Source organism: Myxocyprinus asiaticus, chromosome 26 (genome assembly GCF_019703515.2).
Source record: "Myxocyprinus asiaticus isolate MX2 ecotype Aquarium Trade chromosome 26, UBuf_Myxa_2, whole genome shotgun sequence".
Lineage (NCBI taxonomy): Eukaryota > Metazoa > Chordata > Actinopteri > Cypriniformes > Catostomidae > Myxocyprinus > Myxocyprinus asiaticus.
In genome coordinates, this window is record NC_059369.1 from 40,194,790 (window position 1) to 40,218,870 (window position 24,081).

Genomic DNA, 24,081 nt, shown 5'->3' on the forward strand with positions numbered 1-24,081 from the left:
GTTCCAAAAGGTAGGCAGCAACACTTTTATGAAAATAAACATCAAAGTTGGCAGAATGAATGTCTTTTATAAATACATTTTATTCAATAAAGAAAAGTATCGATAAAAATGGTATGCTCTTATCAAATATTTTAACTTCTGTTTGTGTATTCAATGCTTAGTAGACTATTATGATGCTAGCCCAGCATTATGATTGCTTCAAACTCTATGGTAATCACCTGCGAGTCGATTCACTTCGGCGCTTCACGCCTATGTAGAGTGTTCCAAATCAATAACTTACAAGGTTCCATTTCAGTTAAGATGCTGCCTAAGAAGGAAACTGCCTATATAGGCAGTAGACAGCAAGGCAGCCCACTAGTGTTGATATGAGATGTTCTTACCACAAAAGAAGACCCGGTTATGCAAACATATTGTAAGGCTTACAAAGCAGTGGATTATAGAGACATCTGAATGTGGCAAAACTTCATTCATGCCCTAACACAAACGATACAGGACAAATTATGAGCCAAATGCTTATGTTATAGGAATTTTTCCTTAGCAGCAATCACTACTAAGAACATCAGCTGACGACATAATTTGCCATTTTATGGCTCACAGTCCTCCATTGTTTGGATTCTATGGCATCACAATCAACAGGAAGTCCCTTTTATCTGACCTTCCTCCCACATGACTGACAGCTAGTTATAAGAGTTCAGCCCACACATGGGGGGGCTTGAGTACTACATATTACAAAGGTCAAAGGTTCAAAAGCCTGGTTTGCTCCTGCTGGACATGCCAGGAATTAGTTGGATTTCAGAAGTCCTAACACATGAAGCCATTTGATTACATTGGCAGCACAAGTTGTGCTAATACAACTGAAGCTCTGGGAAAGAGCACAAGATGTGATTGTGGGACCGAGAAATGATGGAATGATGGAGAGACAGTCGTGGGAGACTAAAAAGAGCTAAAAGGTGAAGAGCAGAAACAGAAGAGACAGTACTATATTTTTTCATTTTGCAAGGGAAGTGTGAGTGCCACTTGCTCATGCAAAAGTTACCACCATAATGCTAGAGTGCACTGGGTGATTACTAGGGGTATGCTATATGGTTGCTATGGGGTTCTGGGTGGTTTCTATGGTGGTTGCTGGGAATTGCTACACTATGGAGTTCCAGGTGGTTGCTACTTTGCCCTGGGTGGTTGCTAAGGTGTTCTGGGTGATGGCTAGGGCATTGCTATGTGGTTGCTTTTGGCTTCTGGGGGATTGCCATGGGGTTCAGTGTTGTTGCTACAGTGTTCTGGGTGGTTGCTAGGGCATTGTTCTGTGGTTGTGATAGTGTTTTAGGCAGTTGTTAGAGCATTGCTATATGGTAGCTATTGGGTTCCGTGTTGTCGCTAGGTTCTTATTGGTAATTGCTAGGGCATTACTAGGTGCTTGCTAGGCCATTGCTAGGTGGTTTCTATGAGGATCCGGGCAGTTGCTAGGGTGTTCTAGGTGATTGCTAGGGCATTGCTGTGGTTGCTTTTTGGTTCCGGCTGGTCCCTAGGTTGTTATGGGTGAATGCTTGGGTATTGCTAGGTGCTTGCTATAAGCTTCCGAGTAGTTGCTAGGGTGTTCTAGGTGGTTGCTAAGGTGTTGTGGGTGGTTGCTAGAGCATTGCTATGGGCTGCTTTTCGGTTCTGGGTGGTTGCAAGGGCATTGCTATGTGATCGCGATAGTGTTAAAGGTGGTTGCTATGGGGTTCCAGGTGGTTACCAGGGTGTTCTAGGTGGTTGCTAGGGTGTTCTGGGTAATTGCTAGGGCATTGCTATATGTTTGCTATAGGGTTCTAGGTTGTTGATATGGGGCTCCAAGAGGTTGCTAAGGTGTTCTGGATGATTGCAAGGGCATTGCTATGTGGTTCGAGTAACAGAGTACTCATTCTGCACCAGCTACTCGAGTATTAAAAACACTACTTGAATATCGCAAATTAATTTTCCTTCCCGAATTTGCCTGCCGTGAGCAGCCCTGAATTACACTGTTTTCCCTCTGAATCTCTCACCAAATCTCGTAGTTACAATTGAGTCTACTGGGAATGCTGCGGACACATCTGGTGTTGAGGAGTTGGATGAGAGAAGATATATCATGGTGTTTGTGTAGCGAAGTTATATTACAAGGTTCTTATTGAATTCTACTCTCTGTACTCGGTTCTTGTTGGGAGTCATGCAAACCAACAAACGAGGATCTGCTTTAAGGTGGAAAAAATGTGACGCGGACTCTGAAGTTGATCAGACAAGTACGTGTATGAGCTTGAAATCTTTTAATAAAGGCAGAGCGCATTTTATAAAAAGCAAACTTTCACCACTTGTTTTTCTGAATAATAATATATAAAATGATAAAAATATGACAGACTTATGTAGACTCAGATTTTATATACAGCATGTGCATTACCCTTTTGCCGTCAGTATCGGTTTCTATGTAAGCTCCGGTTGAATGCAAATGTTTTTTTACAGTTATTTTTAACTCTTTTTTGTTTTCCATGCATTTTGTTCATTTATTTTTTTCCCCCAAAAAGAAAAGCATAGTTTGTTAAAGTTATCTTATTTTAAAACCGTTCTTGGACACTTTTGTGAATAATACAAAATATAAGATACACGTATGTGTCATTCAGTTTTTTTTGTTTTTGTTTTTTTTACATGCATTTTTATTTACAAGTAATTGGGTACTTTATTTTTTTTTTTTTTGGGGTTCGAGTATTCGACAACAAAATTACTTGAAAATGCCCATCCCTAGTTGTGACAGTGTTATAGGTGGTTGCTAGGGCATTGCTATGAGTTTGCTATAGGATTCAAGGTGGTTGCTTGGGCATTGCTGTGTGGTTGCTATGGAGTTCCATTTGGTTGCTAAGGTGTTCTGGGTGATTGCTAGGGCATTGATATGTGGTTGCAAGATGGTTGCTTGGGTATTAATATGTGGCTGCTTTTATAGCTTGTGTTCCAGGTGGTTGCTAGGGTGTTTTGGGTGATTGCTAAGGCATTGCTATGTGGTTGCTAGGCCATTTCTAGGTGGTTGCTATGGGCTTCCAGGTGGCTGCTAAGGTGTTCTGGGGGATTGCTAGGGCATTGCTATGTGGTTCCTATAGTTTGTATGCACAGGTTTGGAGATGTGTGTCTATGTGTTGTGCATGTCTAATGTATATTCACTTTGTGTGATCAGAGTTGATGTGATGTGTCAGGCAGTGTGAGGTCTATCTCGGTCTCTCATACCCCCTGCACTTGTCCTCCAGTATCTCTCCCTTCATCATGTAATCCTGCTTTTTCAGCCAGCAGCACACAGGGAACTTATTAGAGCTATGGCAAAGACAGAGAAAGAGACAGAAAGACAGAAAATAAGTGGAGAGAGGGAGGGAGAGAGAGAGAGAGAGAGAGAGAGAGATTCTCCATCTGTTACAGCGCTATCCACAGATAAGCTCTAGTAGAAAGAGGTCTAAGAATATACATTTGTAATTCCTGCCCTCCAAAACAGCCATACAAGGTTGAATAAAATATTCAGACTTGCAGTAATACTTGCAAGAGGGGGAAACATATTTGTGCTCCCTGAGAGAGCAAAATGGAAAAACAATGGATAGCAGAAATGTTACTGAGCAAAGGACAGAATTTTTATTTTTAGGTGAACCATTCCTTTAAGTGGAAGAATGCGATCAATATGAAATGTTCTTGCTGCTAAACAGCGATCGAGACTATCAATTCTTCCTTGCATCTCTTTTTGTGCTCCACACAAGAAATAAAGACATACAGGTTCGGAAAAACACAAGTAGGGATGCACCGATATGAAAATGTTTAGACCGATACCGATTTTAACAAAAAAACTATAGGTCGATCCCAATATTTTGCCACACTTTTTTTTTTTTTTTTTTTATCAAATCACTATTTTGCTTGGGAATTATGCTTTAAAAAAATGTACAAAGAGGTACAAAAGCCATGTTATTGTTCTAACAATAATTTCCATTAAACATGGATTGGATCTATTGAACACATGCCAAGCCATAATATTTTGAGCCACAATGACAGATAAATACAAGTTAAAAAGATACAAATAAAATTTTAAATAAAAAAGTGACGATTGATACAGGATTTTTTTATTTTGCACATCAGCTTAGAGTATTGCGTATACTCTGTTCTGTTCCATTTTGCTTATAGCTGTTTCTGAACACAAGAACACATTCAGTGTGAATGACCCCTTCACAAGGAGACAGTAGACAGCAAGGTTGCTCACTAGGTTTGGTAACAGAGATGCAATAAGTATCCTTTCTCACATGCGTTCTCCCTGTTTTCCTCTCTCTGGACTATGGATGTTTCTGTCTCTCCCTGAGTTGATGTTGGTTGGCTCATCACAGCCGTGATGGCGGTTGAGTCAATCCTAGCGCTGGCACACAGAATAAACTGACACGCCAACTTTTCTTGCCCCCTCTTCTTTAAACACAAGAGTTCCTCTGTTTGTTGGGGCCGGGCAGTAATAGAATCTTTATTTGAGAGGACAGCTGCACAGCGTGCTGAGCTCATGCGTGAGCTGCAAGTCGATTGCTGTGCCAAGTCCGATAAAGGATAAAAGGTTAGACCAGGATTGAGAAACGCCTTACGGACCTGAATGGATGCCTCTCATTTAATTTCACCTCCAGTCATTAATAGTGATAAATAGAGGACCGGTCTGTACAATGACATGGGTGTTAGCCTAGCCAAGCTAATCAGCGCGAGGGGAAATCTCTGCCCGTTTTGCCAGTGTGTGAATGTCAGGGTCACCATGGCAACATTTAAACTGGAACTATTTGGTGCAATACTTTAAGCCACGCCCTCTTCACCTGCCCTCTGCTGGTTTATTGGCTGATGCTTAGACAGAAACATCAATGGCTGCAACAGAATTCTCATACTTCACCTACAAACTAAATGTTTCTGTTGATGGGAAAGTACAAGCTTTTCAGTATGTAGTAAGACAGTACAGCAGTATTGAGACATCTGCATCATAAAATTGCTTCTTGATATCACAGACCCCTTTGTCAAGCACTGTTTACGTTTGCTTGCATGTGTTGGCATTTAGCTAAATTCAGTGGTCACACACATTAAAGTCAATATGAAATGGCAGTTGCAACCCATTTTACTTCAGTAAAAGAAATAGTACACAATACGAGCCCCTCTGACATACAATTTTTTATCATACTATTATTTGGGCTCACTAATCCTAATGTTGCATACTATATACAGTACTAATAGGCAGTATGGGAATGGAGATGCATATAAAGAGATGCTGTTTAGGACTTTGTATAAAAGGACTAAAGGATTATAGACATAAGCATTTAAGCATAAAAACAAATAAATAAATAATAATAATAAAAAAAACTGATATATTGAGTTCAATATTGAAAACAATAAATAAAAATAAAAAAGCCTGCATAATCATGAAATAATCTAAAATTGTTTGTCATATGATGAAGCTCTGCTATGAAAGTCAGTTATGAAAGAGTGGGTCAAACGTTAAGCAACCATTTCTAATCTCTACAAACAAATGTCTGGGGTCAAAGTTCAAGTCCCTATAAACATTAGGTTATATTCCAGAATGCTCACAAGCAGATCAGTTGTTTTTGTGAAACCATGTTTCCTACGCCGTTATTCAGAAGCAGTGCTTTGTCACTGCTGAAAAAATATAGCTGAGTTGGGTGTTGTTTTTTGTTGCCACAAAAATGAACATACAGCTCAAAGCAATGTTCAATCCATCAACAAATCACTCGGTTGGAGCAGTTCTTTTTAAAGACTCACAAACCAAAGTGATTCAATCACAGGAGTCAATAAGGTTAGATGATTAATTCACACACTGTATACAATATGTTATACATGCTATAATATGTTGGAAAAAATGATATATATTCTATAATATATAGGAAAAAATGTTATATGCTATCATGTTGGAAAAAAATTACACTTTTTCTAATAGGTAAGGAAATTGAATATATTTTTCAATATGTAAGAAAAAAAAATATACATTTATATGCTATAATTTATAGGGAAAAATTTTAAATGCAATAATATAAACTAAAAATGTAATACATAGGAAAAACGTTTTACATGCTGTAATATGAAGGGAAAAATGTTATATATGCTAAAATATGCAGGAAAAAATATTATGTAAGCTATCCATCTTATTTTTCAGCAAAACTAGGTTGCCGCCATCAGCAACACTGAATGTGGACCACTTCTGGTATAAGCCACTTCCAGCTATTTTAGCTATGCAAAAATACTACATTATGCTGCTTTATATTACAGGCTGGCAATAAATGTCGTCATATTGTCATTAATTACGATATTCATAAACTCACTGGTTTTGAGCACATATATTTTTACCGTTTATCGCATTTCGCAATAAAAAAAACACAGCAACAAGTGAATGATTTACTTACTCTTTTACTATAATTGCTAACGTTAGAAAATAATCCGACACTGGCACATAATTCTGCTGTACATCCTGTGGTTGTTTGATAGTTTATATGCCCAGATCACTAACTCTGATATTATAACTTTCTAGTTACTTACACTGTTTACACGGTCAATGCCAGTGGAACTTTCTCACATTCGCCGGAAATGCAGCCGCTGCTTACTCCCGTGTTGCAAAATAAGGTGGATAATAAGTAAGTAAAAATGTTATATATGCTGTAATATGTAAGAACATTTTGTTTGCACTATAGTATGAGAGAAAAATGCTATACATGCAATAATATTTAAGGAAAATGTTATATATGCTCAGGGCTGTCACGATTATGAAATCTGGCTGATGATTAATTGTCAAACAAATAATTGCGATTATGACGATTAATTGTCTCTTTAAGGGCTTTCACGATTAACTGCCATATAAATTGTCATATGTTTTAAGGTGTGCTTTTTTTCTGCATGTGTGCTTCATACACCTTAAGAAGTCATTTTTGCATATTTAAATTCAAATATAAAAATCGAATAATAAAATAGAAATAAACTATGATTTCCTTTTAAGGCTTTAAAACATTAGGAACGACATGAAAATAATGTTTTAAATATCAAAATATTTCTAAATACTTAAAGTAAAACCGGAGCTCTTTGCGTTCACTATCAGTTTATACTTGTTCATTTACATTTTCTCTGGAGTTTGGTGCAAGCCTCTGCTGGTTGACCTCTACGGAGCGGCTCAGTGACGCTCGGACTCTGAGTTCAACTGAATGACACAAGCGCACCGCTCATGGCATTTATACAGTATATTCGCTTAAAATGCCCTTATTTGGGCATTAAAATGTTATTGGAATTTGAATGCCCAATAATTGCGGTTGTCTCAAATCACTGCGGTTAGATCAAATAACCGCGATCAGATGATTATTTAATAATTGTGACAGGCCTATATATGCTTTAAAATGCAGGTTAAAAATGTAATATGCTATAATATGTAAGAAAAAGGGGCTTGCTATATATATGCTATAGTAAATAATAGAAAAGTATAGAAGTATAGTATAGTATAAAAGAAAAATGTTATACATGTTATTATTCACAAAATAAATGTTTTACATGCTATATATAGGAAAAAAATGGTATACATGCTATAACATGTAGGAAAAAATATACATGATATAACAGTGGCGGCCCGTGCATTTTAAGCCTTCAGTGCAATTCATGCCCTTAAGAAAACACAGTTTCACAATTAATAAGACACCCTATGCCTATGGACATCATACATTACATCGCAACCTACTAATAATACCAACTGACCTTTTTAAAACACGTCCATGCACGAAAGCCAAAACTTGAAGTGACACTGAATGCTCAAGCAAGCCTAATTTTAACTGCAGCATTTTGTAAAATGAACTGACATTCAAAAATCATATATATATATATTTTTTTTTCATATGAATCTACCAAGGAGGTCTATAATACCTGGAAATAGCTAACTAATAATATTTGCGATTTAAATTTTGCTTTTGTGGCAGGGTGAGCACGAGACAGACACAGTGAGTGTTGCGTCAAGCCTCAGAGAGGCATTTATTGAAAATAATAATACAAGTAAAATGTCCATAAAGGGGGAAAATAAAAGTGTCCAGTGGGGAATAGTGTTCATAATAAAGGGGGAATCTGGCATCCTTGCGGTGAGACGGTGCTCCGTGAAGGGCGGGGTAGTGTCTTTGGAATGGCCCAGGCATGAGCTGCGTCCGTCGGCCACACATGCTCCCCTCCAGGGTCCACTGCATGAGGGGTGGCGGCATCCTTTGCGGCCTGTCTTCCCAGGCCTGCGGCAGGTGGGAGGGGAAGGCGGCCCGGCCTCTAGCTTGTCGGCTGCGACGTGTGCAATTCTCCCCAAGCGATTTATCTAATCGGCCCGGGGGGTCCGAGGAGTGGGTCCGGCGGCGCATCACCTCGTCCGAACCCACCCAGCTCTGGTCCTGGGTGTGCGAGGATGCCAGTGTGCACACATGGAGATTTGAAGCCAGCTCCTCGAGAAGAGGTGCGCTCTGCATTTTAAAGACAGCGGTAATGAAGCATTATTCACATCAGGTGTGCTTCATTCACCGCTGTCAGAACGAGGCTTATTAATTATGCATCTCTTCTCGCTCTCCTGCCCAACTCCCGTCGTGAGCCTGGCTGAAGGGCGGCCCGACGATGACAAGCCGGAGGGGCGGATCATTCCGCCAAACTTGCAATACATTTTGTTTCAAAACTTGAAAAGACATTGAATGTTCAAACAGCCTAATTTACCCTTAGAAGACTGCTGATGTTAATTTAACAATGCAAAAAGCTCTTACCAATTTACTTGAAGTGAAAATCAGTCCTCCTTTCCTGTTTAATAAATTAAATAATCACACGGTACATGCAGAACATCTCGGGTTTTTCTCGATGGCGATAGCGGCAGTGATGACAGCCGACTCATCAGCTAGACCTCGTGCTCTTCGCTTTCAAATTACGTACATCACATAAAGCGTGATTGCGTCACTCAAGGCCAGCTAGAAGGCTTTGACCGGGACGTATCCTAAAGACCACACCCATCAAGAACAAATAAATCAATCTGATTGGCTGATGAATCTGACAACCTGACACTAGAAGCCTATTCATTTGCACTGTTGGGGGATTCTGTAGAAATTCTGAAGGCCTAACGGGGTGGAGCTCAGACTCACGCGCTGCTTCGGCTAACGAGCTCGGCTACGGGCATGCGATTTGTGAAACAGCCGTCACGCTTTACTTGTAAGTGTCAAGGAATACATTCTGATTGGATAAACTTTTATTTTTTCCCCAATTCGTTTGTAGATGAAGTAGGAGTGGAAAGCAATTGAAAATACATGGGCAAAAAGGTGAATAAGAATGAAAAGATGAATTTTTTTTTTTATTTATTAGGCATGTTAGGCCAGCAGAGAATGCTTTGCTGACCCTGAGAATTTGCCACTGTGTTATAATATGTAGAAAAAAATTGCTATGCATGCTGTAACATGAAAGAAAAAGGTTATATAATTTATAATATGCAGGAAAAAATTTTATACATGTTATTATTTGTAGGGGGGAAATGTAAAGCAATTTGAAAGGCTAAGTGGGAATTGGAAACTGGGTTTGGGGGGGGGGTGCAATACCTTCCACTGCATAATCAAAATCCTGAAATCCTGTTTTGCCAAATAAAGTGATTTTGTAATAAAGGAAGCTTTTAACATATCCACTGTAATTATAACTTAAATCCAACAAACTGTTTATCACAAAAGTCCAAATAATAAGATGTGTTGTGCATTCACTATTTGTGTGTGTGTCTTCATAAAGACAATGTGGCAGTTGTGTTTATGGCATTATATTGTGGGTAATGTACATTGCCAGCAACACCTGCCTCAGTAAATGTTGTGCCTTAAACACTTCAAAAAAGAGCCAATATCATTTTACACTCAATACTAGGGTCCACGCAACATAGCGTTTGTCCTCTCTTTCACACACACACACACACACACACACACACACACACACACACACACCCCTGTGCATGCACACTGAATATTTGCTCCTAATCCAATGGGTTAATAATCTGTGTCATATAATCTCTGGATTAGCGTGATGCCACTCACCTCTCTTTTGACGTAACATTTGCATGCCATCAGACAAATGCCATTGCTGTTAGGGTGAAATGGGCCAGCGGACCAGTGCTGAAGTGCAGTAAAGTGTGGAGATATTGTTAAAGGGACAGTTCACTCAAAAATGAAAATTCTGTCATCATTCACTCACCCTCATGTTGTTCCAAACCTGTATGACTTTCTCTAGTCCATGGAACACCAAAGGCATAGTTAGGCAGAATGCCAGCCTCAATCACCATTTACTTCCCTTGCATGGGCAAAAGATGCAATGAAAGTGAATGGTCACTGAGGCTGTCAGTCCCTTACATTCTGCTTAACAACTCCATTGGTGTTCCACGCTAGAGAGAAAGCCATACAGGTTTGGAACAACATGAAGGTTTGGTTGAACCATCCCTTTAAACAAATAATAGTGAAATATCTTCCTTAAGAGTCTATTGAAATTTAACCAAAAGAATATTCAGATAACCTTTAAAAATTGCTGGAAAAGCTACAGTTTAATGCGCAATATACATTAAACTCTGTCAGAAGAAAGCAGATTGCATATCTTCTTTATGAGCACCAAGATATTACAGGTGCAATAAAATCTCCAACTTTGCAATAAAATAAGTCATTGATGGATCTCAAGAAGTCGGTTATCACAATATGCGATAAACTTGCTTTGCGAAATATGATGTGACTTTAAAACCTGCTAAATATCATTGAACTCTGTAGTAATATTATGGTCTAAACAACTAGGAAGCACAAAACCATGACCTTTGTCACAACAAACTTAAAGCAGGCTAGCAAACCTACAATGTATCAAGAAAGTTGAGCAATACATTTACTAGCATAACCAGCAAGTTATTAAGCTCTGTCATAGTTTGGCAAACCACAAAACCAAATCTCATGGTCCAATTGTTCTAAATTGGCACAAGACATTGGTATATGTTCCAACGTTCCAAAGCAACAGAAGTTTGAAACGCTGGGACACAATACTTCAGGCAGAATGTCTGCTTTGCTGGTCTAGGTTCACAGTAATTAGCTGAAATCCATCATCTGTTCAATCGTTTCTCTTAAAAAATTGTTTTTAAAGAAAATCAGGCAGCAGACTTGTGCAGCAAAACTACATTCCCCATCATTCTCAGTTGTTGTGCAATAATGATATTATACGCAGATAAAGCAACAATTACACACCTAATGCACATCTTTTGTTCTTCATTTTGGATGGACTAGCGCTATAAAAAATCTCCGTCCTTGTCGGTAAGTGGTAAAGTGAGAAAGAATTATAAAATTGGGGGCCTGGGTAGCTCAGTGGTAAAAGACACTGGCTACAACTCCTGGAGTTCGCTAGTTCGCTGAGTGACTCCAGCCAGGTCCCCTAAGTAACCAAATTGGCCCGGTTGCTAGGGAGGGTAGAGTCACATGGGGTAACCTCCTCGTGGTCTCTATAATGTGGTTCGTTCTCGGTGGGGCGCGTGGTGAGTTGTGCGTAGTCGCGCTCAACAAGCCACGTGATGAGATGCGCGGGTTGACGGTCTCAGACGGGATTCTGGGATTCGTCCTCCGCCACCCAGACTGAGGCGAATCACTACGCGACCACGAGGACTTAAAAGCATATTGGGAATTGGGCATTCCAAATTGGGAGAAAAAGGGGAAAAATCCACAAAAAAAAAAAAAAGAATTATAAAATTGCACAATGCGTTTATTTTATTCCGACCATAATCAACTAAACACACAACAGGTCAAAATTACAACTTTTGAAGCTTCTAAGAACATCCCACGAGCTGCAAGAACATCCGTTTGGTCAACAGAGAAATGGAATGATTTAAAGTGTTCCACTTACAGCAATAAACAGAACCAGAGTGGGAAGGATTTTCTGTTGTTTTTATGTTTCCCAAAAAAGCATCAAACATTTGAAACAGCTGCGAGGGGATATAAAGCAATGCAATCTCAACACTTAAAAAGTGTTACAAATTTAAAACAAATGCATACATGCAACATCATCATCATTATTAGTATACACACACTGGAATCTCACCTGTGCGTAATCCCTCTCAAGAGTGGCTTTTTTCTGGCTGTATGTTCTGCAATTAAAAAACAAAAATATACAGATCAGACAACAGTAAACAAAGAAACAACAATAAGCTTAAATAAAGGCCTTTAAACCCAGAATCATACTCTACACAAGTGCGCAAATGCAAACGTAAATGCTGGATCAACACATTACGCACTCGGTTATCCATATTTGACATGCATTCTTGCATTACTGTTGTGTTAACAAACCTCAGTCCTCAAGGGGGCGACAGAGTCAGCTTCAAATGTCTGCGTCATTAAACTGGATGTGTTATTATGAAGCTAGCTAGCTATAAAACAGTTTAACAACTTTAACTAACTTGCTCAGCAAACATTCTCTTCAAACTCTTGCTCAGTCATTTAAACTGAATGTAGATGCAAACCGTTTATGCTAACCACTATACTGCCCCGTGCAGCAACGCATACTTATGTTGCGTTATGAATTGTACGTGTGTTCTTGCACTTGCGTAGAGTATGTTTTGTCTTTAAAAATCACAGCTGTGATTTTGGATTTGAATTTAAATGAACATTTTTACTTTATTCACATTTGAAGAGTGCATATTTTGCACCACTAGTGTCACCAAACGGAATTGCAAAAATAAATCTTAGCCACTTGTACACCACCGAGCCAAACGGTTCTTAGCACAGCAAGTAACGGTTCCAGATGCATTTCCACTTGAACATGGTATGGTAATTTACAAACCGTTCCAAATCCGGATTGCTGGTAGAACGGTTTTACTGACGACTCACGATTGGTCAATTGTCGGTTATTTTCATTTTAATCTTGGTTTCGCAAAACCACAATGAAAAAATAAACCGTGACAGATCAGTACTGAAAAGGCACAATTCAGCAACATTAACCATTCAGCCTGATGGTGGAAAAGTGTCTGTTGTTTTCAAACAGATTTCCCACTGTCGAACATGTAGTTCCGTCCCAAACTCAAACCATTGGTAGAGAAAATGTTGCACTTTTTAGTGCAATCAACCTAAGAATGGCTTACTTATAGTTGTCTCTGCATATTAAGCTGGGATACGAAAATGTTTTTCAACACTGAAAAATTCACGCACTTCAGTTTTAACCTCTCCGAAGTACAAGAGTTATTTATGTTCCTCTAAGCTCATGGTTTTCAAACTGGGAGGCAAGCCTCCCCAGGGGGGCACCAGAGCATGTCAGGGGAGGTGCGGAGATTGATGATAATTTCACCAAGCAAAATAAAAAGATACACAAATACAATAAAAATTTATTGTGAAGATAAATTAAAATTATTCATTTCAAATATTCAATTATTCATTTTCACTATGGCCCATTATTCATTATATTAGTATAATGGTGCTTCAAAGACTGTAGCTGTATGGCATGCAGGATAATATGGTTAAATTCGTATTGTAAGAATGATATTCTGATGCTCGCTGATGATGTAAGTGATATGAGCAAATAAAACCGTCAATTAAACATCTGTTGTGACTGACATCTTCTGTCACCTCAGAAGACAACAGCTGTACAAGTTAATAAAGGGCACAGAAAATCTGCAAATAAGTGGAATTCAGCGCGGTCTTGTAAATTTTCTCACATAGTACAATCCGAGTCAGCTGAGGTAACGGTTCCAGAGTGTTTTTAACATTCTTCTTGGTATGACTGGTTTGTTTTTTAAATCAGAGAGCACGAGGCATTCACATAGCTGACTGTTTGAGCATCTATCTTTCTCTAGTGTCCACTGTTTGTGTATTGCATTCCAAATGAGTGAAGTCTGAGTCACGAAGATTAAAGACGATAAACGTCACTGTTTTCTTCCCTCCACTGACTCAAACTCCCTCCTTTTCCCATAATCCCTTTTTTCATCCCTCTGATTTCAATTTCAAATCATTCATCGCATGTATTTCAAATTTCAAACTGCCTGAAAACTGTTTTACAGTGGGGTCTGTCAATTCCCACCGGGTGGACAGCTAGCATTTATGGGATTGTGTGTGTACTCCATGACACTGTTCTTATGCAAGACAGAAATCCCCCCCCCCCCACCTTCCTCCCAGAAATGCTCCCAAATATGGAAAGCAAACTGCAGGTCCTCTCTGTGGCTCAGACCCAGTGTCCAATCAAAGCAAGGCGAGATGCTTGCATAGCAGAACAGTTTACAGGAGAAAGGGTTTTGTGTGGTATGTCACAAATGCTTGATCATCACTTTTCATTTTCAGAGGGTCGAACATCCAGTAAACACACCTAAAGTATTTCATTAGAGCTCATGGCTGTAAATAATGTCTCTCATCTCTCTTAAGCTCTTTGAAGACATCACTATCTGCCACTCAGGACTTAGAATGCCTTCTCTGTTAGTCCCAGAGCATGACAAGATCGTAATGACACAACATTCACCACACATCCTTAATAGAATCTGTGAGAGACACTTTTTCTACCTCTCTCTGGCATATTACCTGCACTAGGCAACATACAAATTAGAGGTCGACCTACAGTGGATTTTGCCTATACAATAACTAAGGTGGTGGGAAAGGCAGATAACTGATTAATCAGACGATAGTTTTTAAAATGTATTTATAGAATGTCAAAAAAAAAAAAATTCTTATTCTTTGACAAGCACAGACAAAGTGTCCTAAATGAATACAATCCCAGATGCAGTTTATTGTTCAACCAAAATCCCCAAAACAACCAGAAATATTCGGTGCATATCGCGGGACTTTTAAGTATAATCAAGCCCGAAACATACCGGGGGATCTTATTATGAAATGACGGAATGATGAAAAAACTATCGGCAACTATCACTATAGATTTTTGCCAATAACGATAGTTCTAAAAAAACTATTGAGACAGATTAACTAGTAAAACGATATATCGGTATATATATCTCTCTAAAAGAAATGTGCATACTATTCATAATATATAGTCATGTCCGACTGATATAAATCGCAGAGGCCAATATATCAGAAGATACATTTTCCTGTTTTCCGATTAGTTTAGCTAGCCGCGGCAGCGCCAATAATTTCTTGGAGAACAACAATTTCTTTGTGTGAACAAATTACTTTGATGACTAAAATCAGGAGAAGCTGCTATTTACCATCTAAAATACACAAAAAAACTTTTTTTTAAAGATGTCATTTTAATTTTTTTAAAGATGTAATTTTAATATTTAAATTTTTTGTGAAATTTTGAGTAGATATAATATATATACAGTCTGTGTGTGTGTGTGTGTGTGTGTGTGTGTGTGTGTGTGTGTGTGTGTGTATATATATATATATACACACATACATACATACATATATATATACATACACACATACACACACACACACAGTACACTACAAAAGTAATGTAATTTTAATATTTAAATTTTTTGTGAAATTTTGAGTAGATATAATATATATACAGTCTCTGTGTGTGTGTGTGTGTATATATATATATATATATATATATATATATATATATATATATATATATACACACACACATACATACATATATATACACACATACACACAGTACACTACAAAAGTTTTAGGCACTTGTGAAAAATGTTGCATAGTGAGGATATCTTCAAAAATAATGACATAAATAGTTTTCATTTATCACTTAATGTCATAAACAAAAAAGCGAAATCAATATTCGGTGTGACCACCTTTGCCTTTAAAACAGCACAAATTCTCCTAGGTACACCTGGACACAGTTTTTCTTGGTTGTTGGCAGATAGGATGTTTCAAGATTCTTGGAGAATTCACCACAGTTCTTCTATCTATTTTGGCTGTCTCAATTGCTTCTGTCTCTACATGTAATCTCAGACTGACATGATGTTCAGTGGGGGGCTTTGTGGGGGCCATGACATCTGTTGCAGGGCTCCCTGTTCTTCTATTCTAAACTTTTCTATTTGCAAAAGTAATGTTTGGGAGTCTAACATTTATATTTCCTATTGACACTAAAGCTAAAGATATAAATAACCATCTTAAGGCAAATGCTTTCGTGAAACATCTTATGTGCCTAAGACTTTTGCACAATACTGTGTAGATATATATATATATATATATATATACACACACACACACACATACACACACAGTATATACACAGTATAACTAAAAGTATGTGTGTTTTACTTAAAAAAATAAAAATAAAATATTCTGTATAGATAATAGTTCCACAGAAATATTTTGTTTTTGCCAACGTTCATAAGTTTTACTTTCATAAGTGCCAACATTTCTTTTGTTTACTTTATTCTACTGTATTATTTTTGTTGCATAAGAGCTTCGTTGTGCTGTGTCATTGTTAACTGTGTCAGTCTTCTTCATTTATGGCCACCAACTCTACATTTTTTTAAATACTTTATTTTATACAAATCCAAACAGAGATCTAATATCAGTGAAAAAAACACAAATTATTGGATGCCACAACTAGGGGTGTAACGGTATGAAATGTCGTTTTCCCGTAAATAAAATCGCACCTGAATATAAGTCGCAACTGCTCAAAATCGCATTGCTCAAAGAAAAAAAACACATAAGCCGCATCTCTGTATAAATCGCACTGACAGAGATTGTATTCGGCAGGCACAAGGACCCGGGAGCAGCCCCCACAGTCCCGACTTCCTTTCATCCACTCAACTCAGACGCTCTCCATTATAAAGATTAGAAAATACAGATCTCTGTGCTTTGTAACTCTATGCTGTATAGAAATAAACAGCTTTTAGTCTGCCTGTTGTACTCTATTCATTCATTAATGTTAGAGACTGTCTATCTGTGAATATTTCTGATATTTGAACCCTCTATGCTGCACATTAATTATACGGTTCACTGACTGAATGTTTCTCCTACAAGTGTAGTGAAATGTAGAGTTTGTTAGAAAAATAATGTTATGATGGAGAGAATATTTAAACTGGTTGCATAAAGTACTTTTTAAAAGTAAAATATTCTGAATTGGCCACTTTAAGACGCTTCTACCGTCTCTATGACTGATGTTTTCATCTGTTTGAGTGTAAGCATATGTGCTTTGGTGTGCGTGTGTTTGAACGGCTGACATTAATTATGTATAAATTATGTGTATAAGTCGCAGGACCTTTCAGAATATGAAAAAAAAAACTTGACTTATACACAGGTAGTCATAGAAATCTTGTATATCTGGGAGTTCAGGCTTTGTCATTTCTTTCTCTGCCATGCAGTTCACACGTGTGGCTTTTAAAATGAAGTGCAATCCCGTGAATTTTAAATGTCAACGGTTTGATAACCTTCTCATTTTAAAACCGTGGTATACTGTGAAACCAACAACAAAGTAATGCTTTTTTCCACTTGTATACAATGCAGAATTTTCTTCCAAGGCAGACACACAAGGTGACACACACACAGGTTTAAATGGCAATTAAACGTTAATTTCCCACACCTGTGGCTTTTTAAATTGCAATTAGTGTCTGTGTATAAATAGTCAATGAGTTTGTTAGCTCTCATGTGGATGCACTGAGCAGGCTAGATACTGAGCCATGCAGAGCAGAAAAGAACTGTAAAAAGACCTGCATAACAAGGTAATGGAACTTTATAATGATGGAAAAGGATATCAAAATATATCCAAAGTCTTGAAAATGTCTCTGCATCTGACATCAGATGCTTTTATCCCAAGCAACTTAAGTGTGCAGTCAAGCTATACATTTTATCAGTATGTCTGGATAAAGATGTCATATTCTCTGGGAATCTAACCCTTAACCTTGGTGTTGCCAGTGCCATGCTCCACCAGCTGAGCTAGAGGAACACAAATAAAATCACACTAAAGACGAATGAGCTGACATTAAAGTGATGTCCACCACTACAGATTGGCAACAGCAAAAATGCACATTGGGTCAAAGGTTAACACCCTTGGTGTATGTGTGGTATGAACTGGTTGCTACTTGGCAGGATTCAGACAGTGGGGCATGTGAACTCCAGATGTTAAACGCTTTCCACCACTGACCTAGATAGGAAACACCACGGCCGGGTCAGAGATCACCTGGCCTTAGGTCATATCTACTGACGTGTCTACTCCCTGACCTACGCAACCAAAGATGGTATGGATACGGCAACAAATATTGGCCAACACACACACACACAGACACACACACACACACACACACACAATCAACTAAATTCCGGGTGAAAGAATTTGGGGTTTGGGTGGGGGAGGTTCAGTTTACAAAACATGCATTCCTATTCACTGTACTACATCCTGTACAACTGAAAACAACTTGTGGCGAAAACTTGCTTGTGGCGCCCTTCCATGGACATTACACCCAGAAAATGAAGGTCACACTTGCCCATACGCCCAACAACACTTACCGCTTTGGCCACTGGGGGTAGAGTTTCAAATTTCGGTAAGCTCAGACCAATTTCAGCTAAAGAAAAGCCAACCTACTGTTTCTGATCTCACTGTAAGATCAGTCTGACAATCAGTAGGAAAGTGACATGAAAATGGTCATAAAATAAAGCAGCATGGAAAACTAGCATATTGCTTATTGTTTACTACACATATACTGTGCAGTATATACTGCATACTGCCTACAAACAAGGGTGTCTAATTAAATCAATTCATAAAACTTTAATCAAAAGAAAAAAAAAGAAAAAAACAACACATATTAACAAAACATTGCAGTTATAAAGTCCCTTACAAAAAAAATCTAGAGTTGCTGCAAAATTGCCACTCATTATTTTCACATGCAAATTAGCTTGTTATTCGCTGCATGTTTGCAGCTCTTCAACGGTAGTGGTGAACCTGCAGCAAACCTTTGCAGCAAAGCTCATTTCTATGTGAAAATCACTCAGTAACTTTTTTGTTTGTCATCTTGAACTTACAGTGACACCTAGTGGTGTGGATGCAGCATCATTCAAAATCAATAGCTTTCAGTTACAGATGCCATTGTAGAAATTCAATATTCATAATCAGCCATGATTAATTTAATCCAAGAGTGAGTGTCCAATAACAAGACAAGTTACTGAGATAAAGCGAGTAGTATTCAGCTGGTCATGTGATTTAAAAATGGCAGCCCCCATGAGGTCGCCCCTGCCCCATGTAGAATAAAACAGCTTTTATAAGGTTACTGATATGACTAGAGTCCTCATCTCACATGAGTGGCCATGATTTTATACATATAGTATGTTTCAAAATTAAAATGTATTTCTTTAGGAGTAAAACTTTTTTAATGTGGAAAAAAATTACTGAGTGCACCTTTAATGAGTGGCGAATTTGCGCAAGTCTTTTTAAAAGGGGACATAGCTATAAAGTTCTGCACAAGAGCTTTCAAGGATAAATGAAAACTGATGAAAGTAAAGCAGAGGAACACTGTTCATTCATTTTGAAGCATGCAGAGCATGCAGACTTTATATTTATTAAAATAAAATAAATTTATTAAATTAAATTGCACACTTTTGTGGTTTAATAATAACATTCATTCAAAATTGGTCCGATTCTGAGATATTCTGCGCATTACTTTTAATTAAAAAATTTTGACTCAATTCCACGATTTCATCCGTATTTTCTGCATTGCTGAAATCACAGGGCACAAGGAAGGTCATGTATGCAGTGCACTCTGGTTGAATATTTTGGAAATGTAGAAGGTTATCTGGATGTTCCATGCAGTCAAAAGGCATACTATTTATTTCAAAAATAGTAGGCAGTATGTAATTCTGAATATTCCTAAAGGACACACAAGGAAGCAAAGAGATTATAAGAAACTAGACACAGAAGATGAGATATTTTACAGGAAATGGGGAAGGAGATGATTCAAAGTCAATAATTAGACCCGACCTCAGAGTTACTAATTACAGAGAAGCATCTCTCAGCTTGAGGAGCAGTTGCTGTCTAATGACGGTTTATGGGCCTGAGTGTCTGTCTAGAGCTGGGAAAAACCCAGCCGTATCCTTGGAAACCTTGTTTGCCTGGTCGAACTGAACTGCAGTTAAATGAGTAAATCAATACAGAAAATAATTGCAATTAGAACTCGCATAATACCTGATAATTTGATAGACAAGACATCTTATTGTTTTTTAGGTGCCTCAAACTTTAGGTGATTTTTTTAACTCTAGTTTGTTACAACATTAATGTTAATAGAGCTCAGTCTGGTTCCAGAAGTAAAAATACCATTTATTTTTCCCCAGGGGAATTGATTATTAAGGATACCTTTTAAACCTTTAAGGACAGACCCTCCGTGAGGTTGTGGATCAATGGAATGTGCTTCTGTTGAAGCCACCAGTCCACAGAATTTCTGATAAAGAATTACACTACCTATGATCCCCGATGGAATAAAATCCACCAATCAGAGATATGCGGCATTCAAATCACAGCAAAATACCCCAGCAGTGATGCACACTTCCATGGCACACTGTGAATGAAGCAATCGAGTCTCTCTCAAACTTCTTATATATTTGTATGTATGTATATATATATATATATATATATATATGAATATTTTGCAATGAAGTTAAAATCTATTGTTTTTATAATCAACAACTTTAAATGAATAGTTTTACAATTTTCCATTGGTTTTATTTTGATAACATCATTTGCAATGCTTCATGGGATTGTAATTCATTTCCTCGTTAAAGACGTTACGAACACAGTCTTGTACTTTTGTCTTCCTGTCTGATTTTCATCTCTATTAGTGGATCATAATTACGATGGCTCAAACTTAGGGTTAGAGATTTGAACAAACTCCAAATCCTAAGTATTAAAAAAAATCCCATAGACTTGCAATGTAAGAGAGGGATCCATGCCATACTGTATCTATAAACTGGAATATCATAGACAATTGGGGTGGGCTCTTTCAAGTTGGGCTAGGATGCAACCACCTAGCAACCACCCAGAACACCCTAGCAACCATATGTCAATGCTCTGGCAACTACCCACAAGACAGCGAGTTTTAAAAGGGTACCCCTACATTTTCTTCACAAAAATGTAAAACTCTAGTAATTTGGATACAAAACTAAAAGTGGAGGCTGATTGGTTATGATATATCTTATTTTAAAATACATAGATAGTCAAATGGGTCAAGGAAAAGTCTGCATGATCTTTCCTGGAAACAGGGACAGCGTCATCCAGGTTTACTGACCTCTGGATTAGTTTTATCTCTTTATGACTTTATACATAAGCACACACACACACACACACACTTCACTGCCCCATCTGTATGGATATAGGCTAGGGGATTTTACCCGGATTTTACTTTACTTTGCTTTACGACTGTTTATTATTTCTATTAAATAATTAATCATTTAGTAGACACTCTTTTCCGACTTACATTACGCTTACTTACAGAAACAAATGAGGTAAAGTGGCCCCAAAAAGTATTTGAACACTTCAGCCATATTTAAAAATATCTGAATATCATTCATTAGATTATTAGGGTTGAAATTATTAAATGATGACCAAGTATTGTGATACTTTGTGGATTTTAAACGTTAGTGGAACATGTCCATAGTTAATGTGCTAAACTACATCTTTGGTAACTCTGCTAGGACACCTGTGTGAACTTGAAGGGTTAGAAGTGGGAAGGAAGTCATTGCAAAAATGGCTCAGAAAAGTGAAGTTTATTCACAGTTAATTTAATCATTTGTTCACAGATGACTCACAGTGATATTTTATTAAATAATGACATTCAGCCATAAAGTATCTAAATGCTTTTTGGGGCATTTGTACATTGTCATCCCTGAACATTCAAAAGCATTCACATAAACAGTGTTTGTGGCCTTGAGGAACAAACTTTCTCTTGAAACTTCTGTCTTTAAGATGAATTACCTTGGCTAAGTGTGTGAGTGAGTGTGTTTGTAGTTTTGTTGGAGATTCCTGGGTTTACAGCTTGACTCTAGGCATTCAAATTCCACAGGTCTGCCTCATGTGTGTATCCTACACTAAACACTTTCTGCAGAAAGTTCTAGTCTGCCGTTCCGCACACCAGCGCTGTGCTCTAAATAAACATGCTATGGTAGAAAACAGCCTCTTTTTGTATTCCACAGAAGAAAGACAGTCATAATGGTTTGAAAGAAAATGAGGATGAGAAATGACAGAATTAAACAATTTTGTAAACTATCCCTTTAACGCTTAGCAAGAAAAACTAACAAGTACTAAAGAAAAAGAGCAGGAGTTCCAGAGATTAAAAACAACAAAAACAACAGGACAAAAAGGGGAGGAGAAACTGAGAGAAAGGGAGGGGTGAGACAGAATGTAAGATAAAGGAATCAATACGGATCAGGATGGGTGATTTTGAACTAATTAAGAATGGCGAAGGCGTCTGAGGTATCGGAGAGGAGAGGGAGATGTCACGGAGGTCAAAGCCTTGTGTTGCACCTCCTGCTTTTCAAATTAGTGACTGGTTGGGTGTGAGAGCGATGTAATCTGCTGTAATCAGTGAGTGTGTGTGTCTATTATCTATCAAGTTTATTTATAAAGCACATTTAAAAACAACAAATGTTGTAACCACAGTGCTGTACAATAAAAATAATAATAATAATAATAAAAAAAAATTAAAAAAAACCTTAATACCAGAATTAAATAGAATTTTCCAAGTGTTAAAAGAACAAACTAATAAAACATACAAATAATAACCCCTATACTTCTCAAACAACATCATAGGCTATAGAGAAAAAAATGTGTCTTCAATCTAGATTTAAATATGGCCAATGAGGAAGACGACCTAACAACAAATGGAAGTGCATTCCACAACCTGGCTGCCGCAACTACAAACGCCCAATCACCTTTGGTTTTCAAACGGGAACGAGGAACAGAAAGGAGTAATTGATTTGATGATCGAAGAGACCTAGGTGCAGAATGTGGTTGAAGTAGATCAGCAATGTACTGAGGGGCTAGACCATGCAAGGCCTTATAAACACACAGCAGAACCTTACATTTAACTCTGTAACTAACTGGAAGCCAATGTAGGGAAGCGAGAACAGGGGTGATATGCTCTCTTTTCTTAGTACCCGTTAGAAGTCTAGCTGCTGCATTTTGGACTACTTGCAGACGTGAAAAAGAAGACTAAGACAAACCCACATATAAGGCGTTGCAGTAATCCAGCCAGGATGTAATAAGACCATGAATCACTATTTCCAAGTCCTTCTGTGAGAGAAACTGTTTTAATTTAGCAATGGACCTGAGATGAAAAAAAAAGCTTCCTTTAACAACGGCATTTATCTGCTTATCAAATAATAAGTCAGAATCAAAGATGACACCCAAGTTCTTAACTCTATTGTGCGAGGTTAAAGACAGAGTACCTAACTGATTTTCAAATGTCAGCGATATATAACGAAGAGCCAAAAGCAATGACCTTAGTTTTATCCTCATTAAACATGAGGAAGTTTTCAGATATCCAGAATTTAACTTCCTCAAGACAAGAGATGAGATTACTGATGGAACAACAATCGTTAGACCTGACAGGAACGTAAAATTGTGTGTCATCAGCATAACAATGATAAGCGACACTGTACTTCTGAAAGATAGAGCCTAGAGGAAGCATATACAGAGAAAAAAGCAGAGGACCCAACATGGAGCCTTGTGGGACGCCACATGTGATCAGTGTTGAGGATGAGAAGTGATTATCAATACTGATAGAAAAAGTTCTTTCCTTAAGATATGAGGAAAACAAGTTTAATGTAACACCTTGGATGCCAACCACCCTCTTTCAATGTCAACGCAACCAGGCTCAAAATTGCTTTTGATCTTTTTTTTTTAATGGTGAAAGAGGACCACATGAACCAGATACATAAATGATGATCAAAGCCAAAATATTGAATGCCATGGATTCCTCGAAAAAATATGTAGATTAAAAAAAAAAAAGGTTGTTTGACTGATTTGCATGATAGTTGGTTAGTATCATTTTAGAAAAAAAAAGACATTTTTCCAATTTTTTGACTCATCATTGGCATATAATTCAATTTTAGTAAACGATAATCATGGTGCCACCCTTCTACGTTTTTTTTTTTTTTTTTTTTTTGACGAAAATTATTGTTTTAACTATTCAAGATAATGGAT

The 24,081-nt window shown here is 37.7% G+C and overlaps 1 protein-coding gene across 3 annotated transcripts in view; it reads right to left on the bottom strand.

The window, feature by feature from the left end:
- Positions 1 to 24,081, bottom strand: part of LOC127416908 (F-BAR and double SH3 domains protein 2-like) — a 125,244-nt gene that overhangs the window by 77,093 nt on the left and 24,070 nt on the right. For 2 of the 3 annotated variants that reach the window (XM_051656504.1, XM_051656505.1), the window contains exon 3: positions 12,079 to 12,124. In XM_051656504.1, the coding sequence (XP_051512464.1) occupies positions 12,079 to 12,124 (46 nt within the window). Of the gene's footprint in view, positions 1 to 3,222; positions 3,290 to 12,078; positions 12,125 to 24,081 lie in introns of those variants that run through there. The other variant, XM_051656506.1, reaches the window with a different exon arrangement.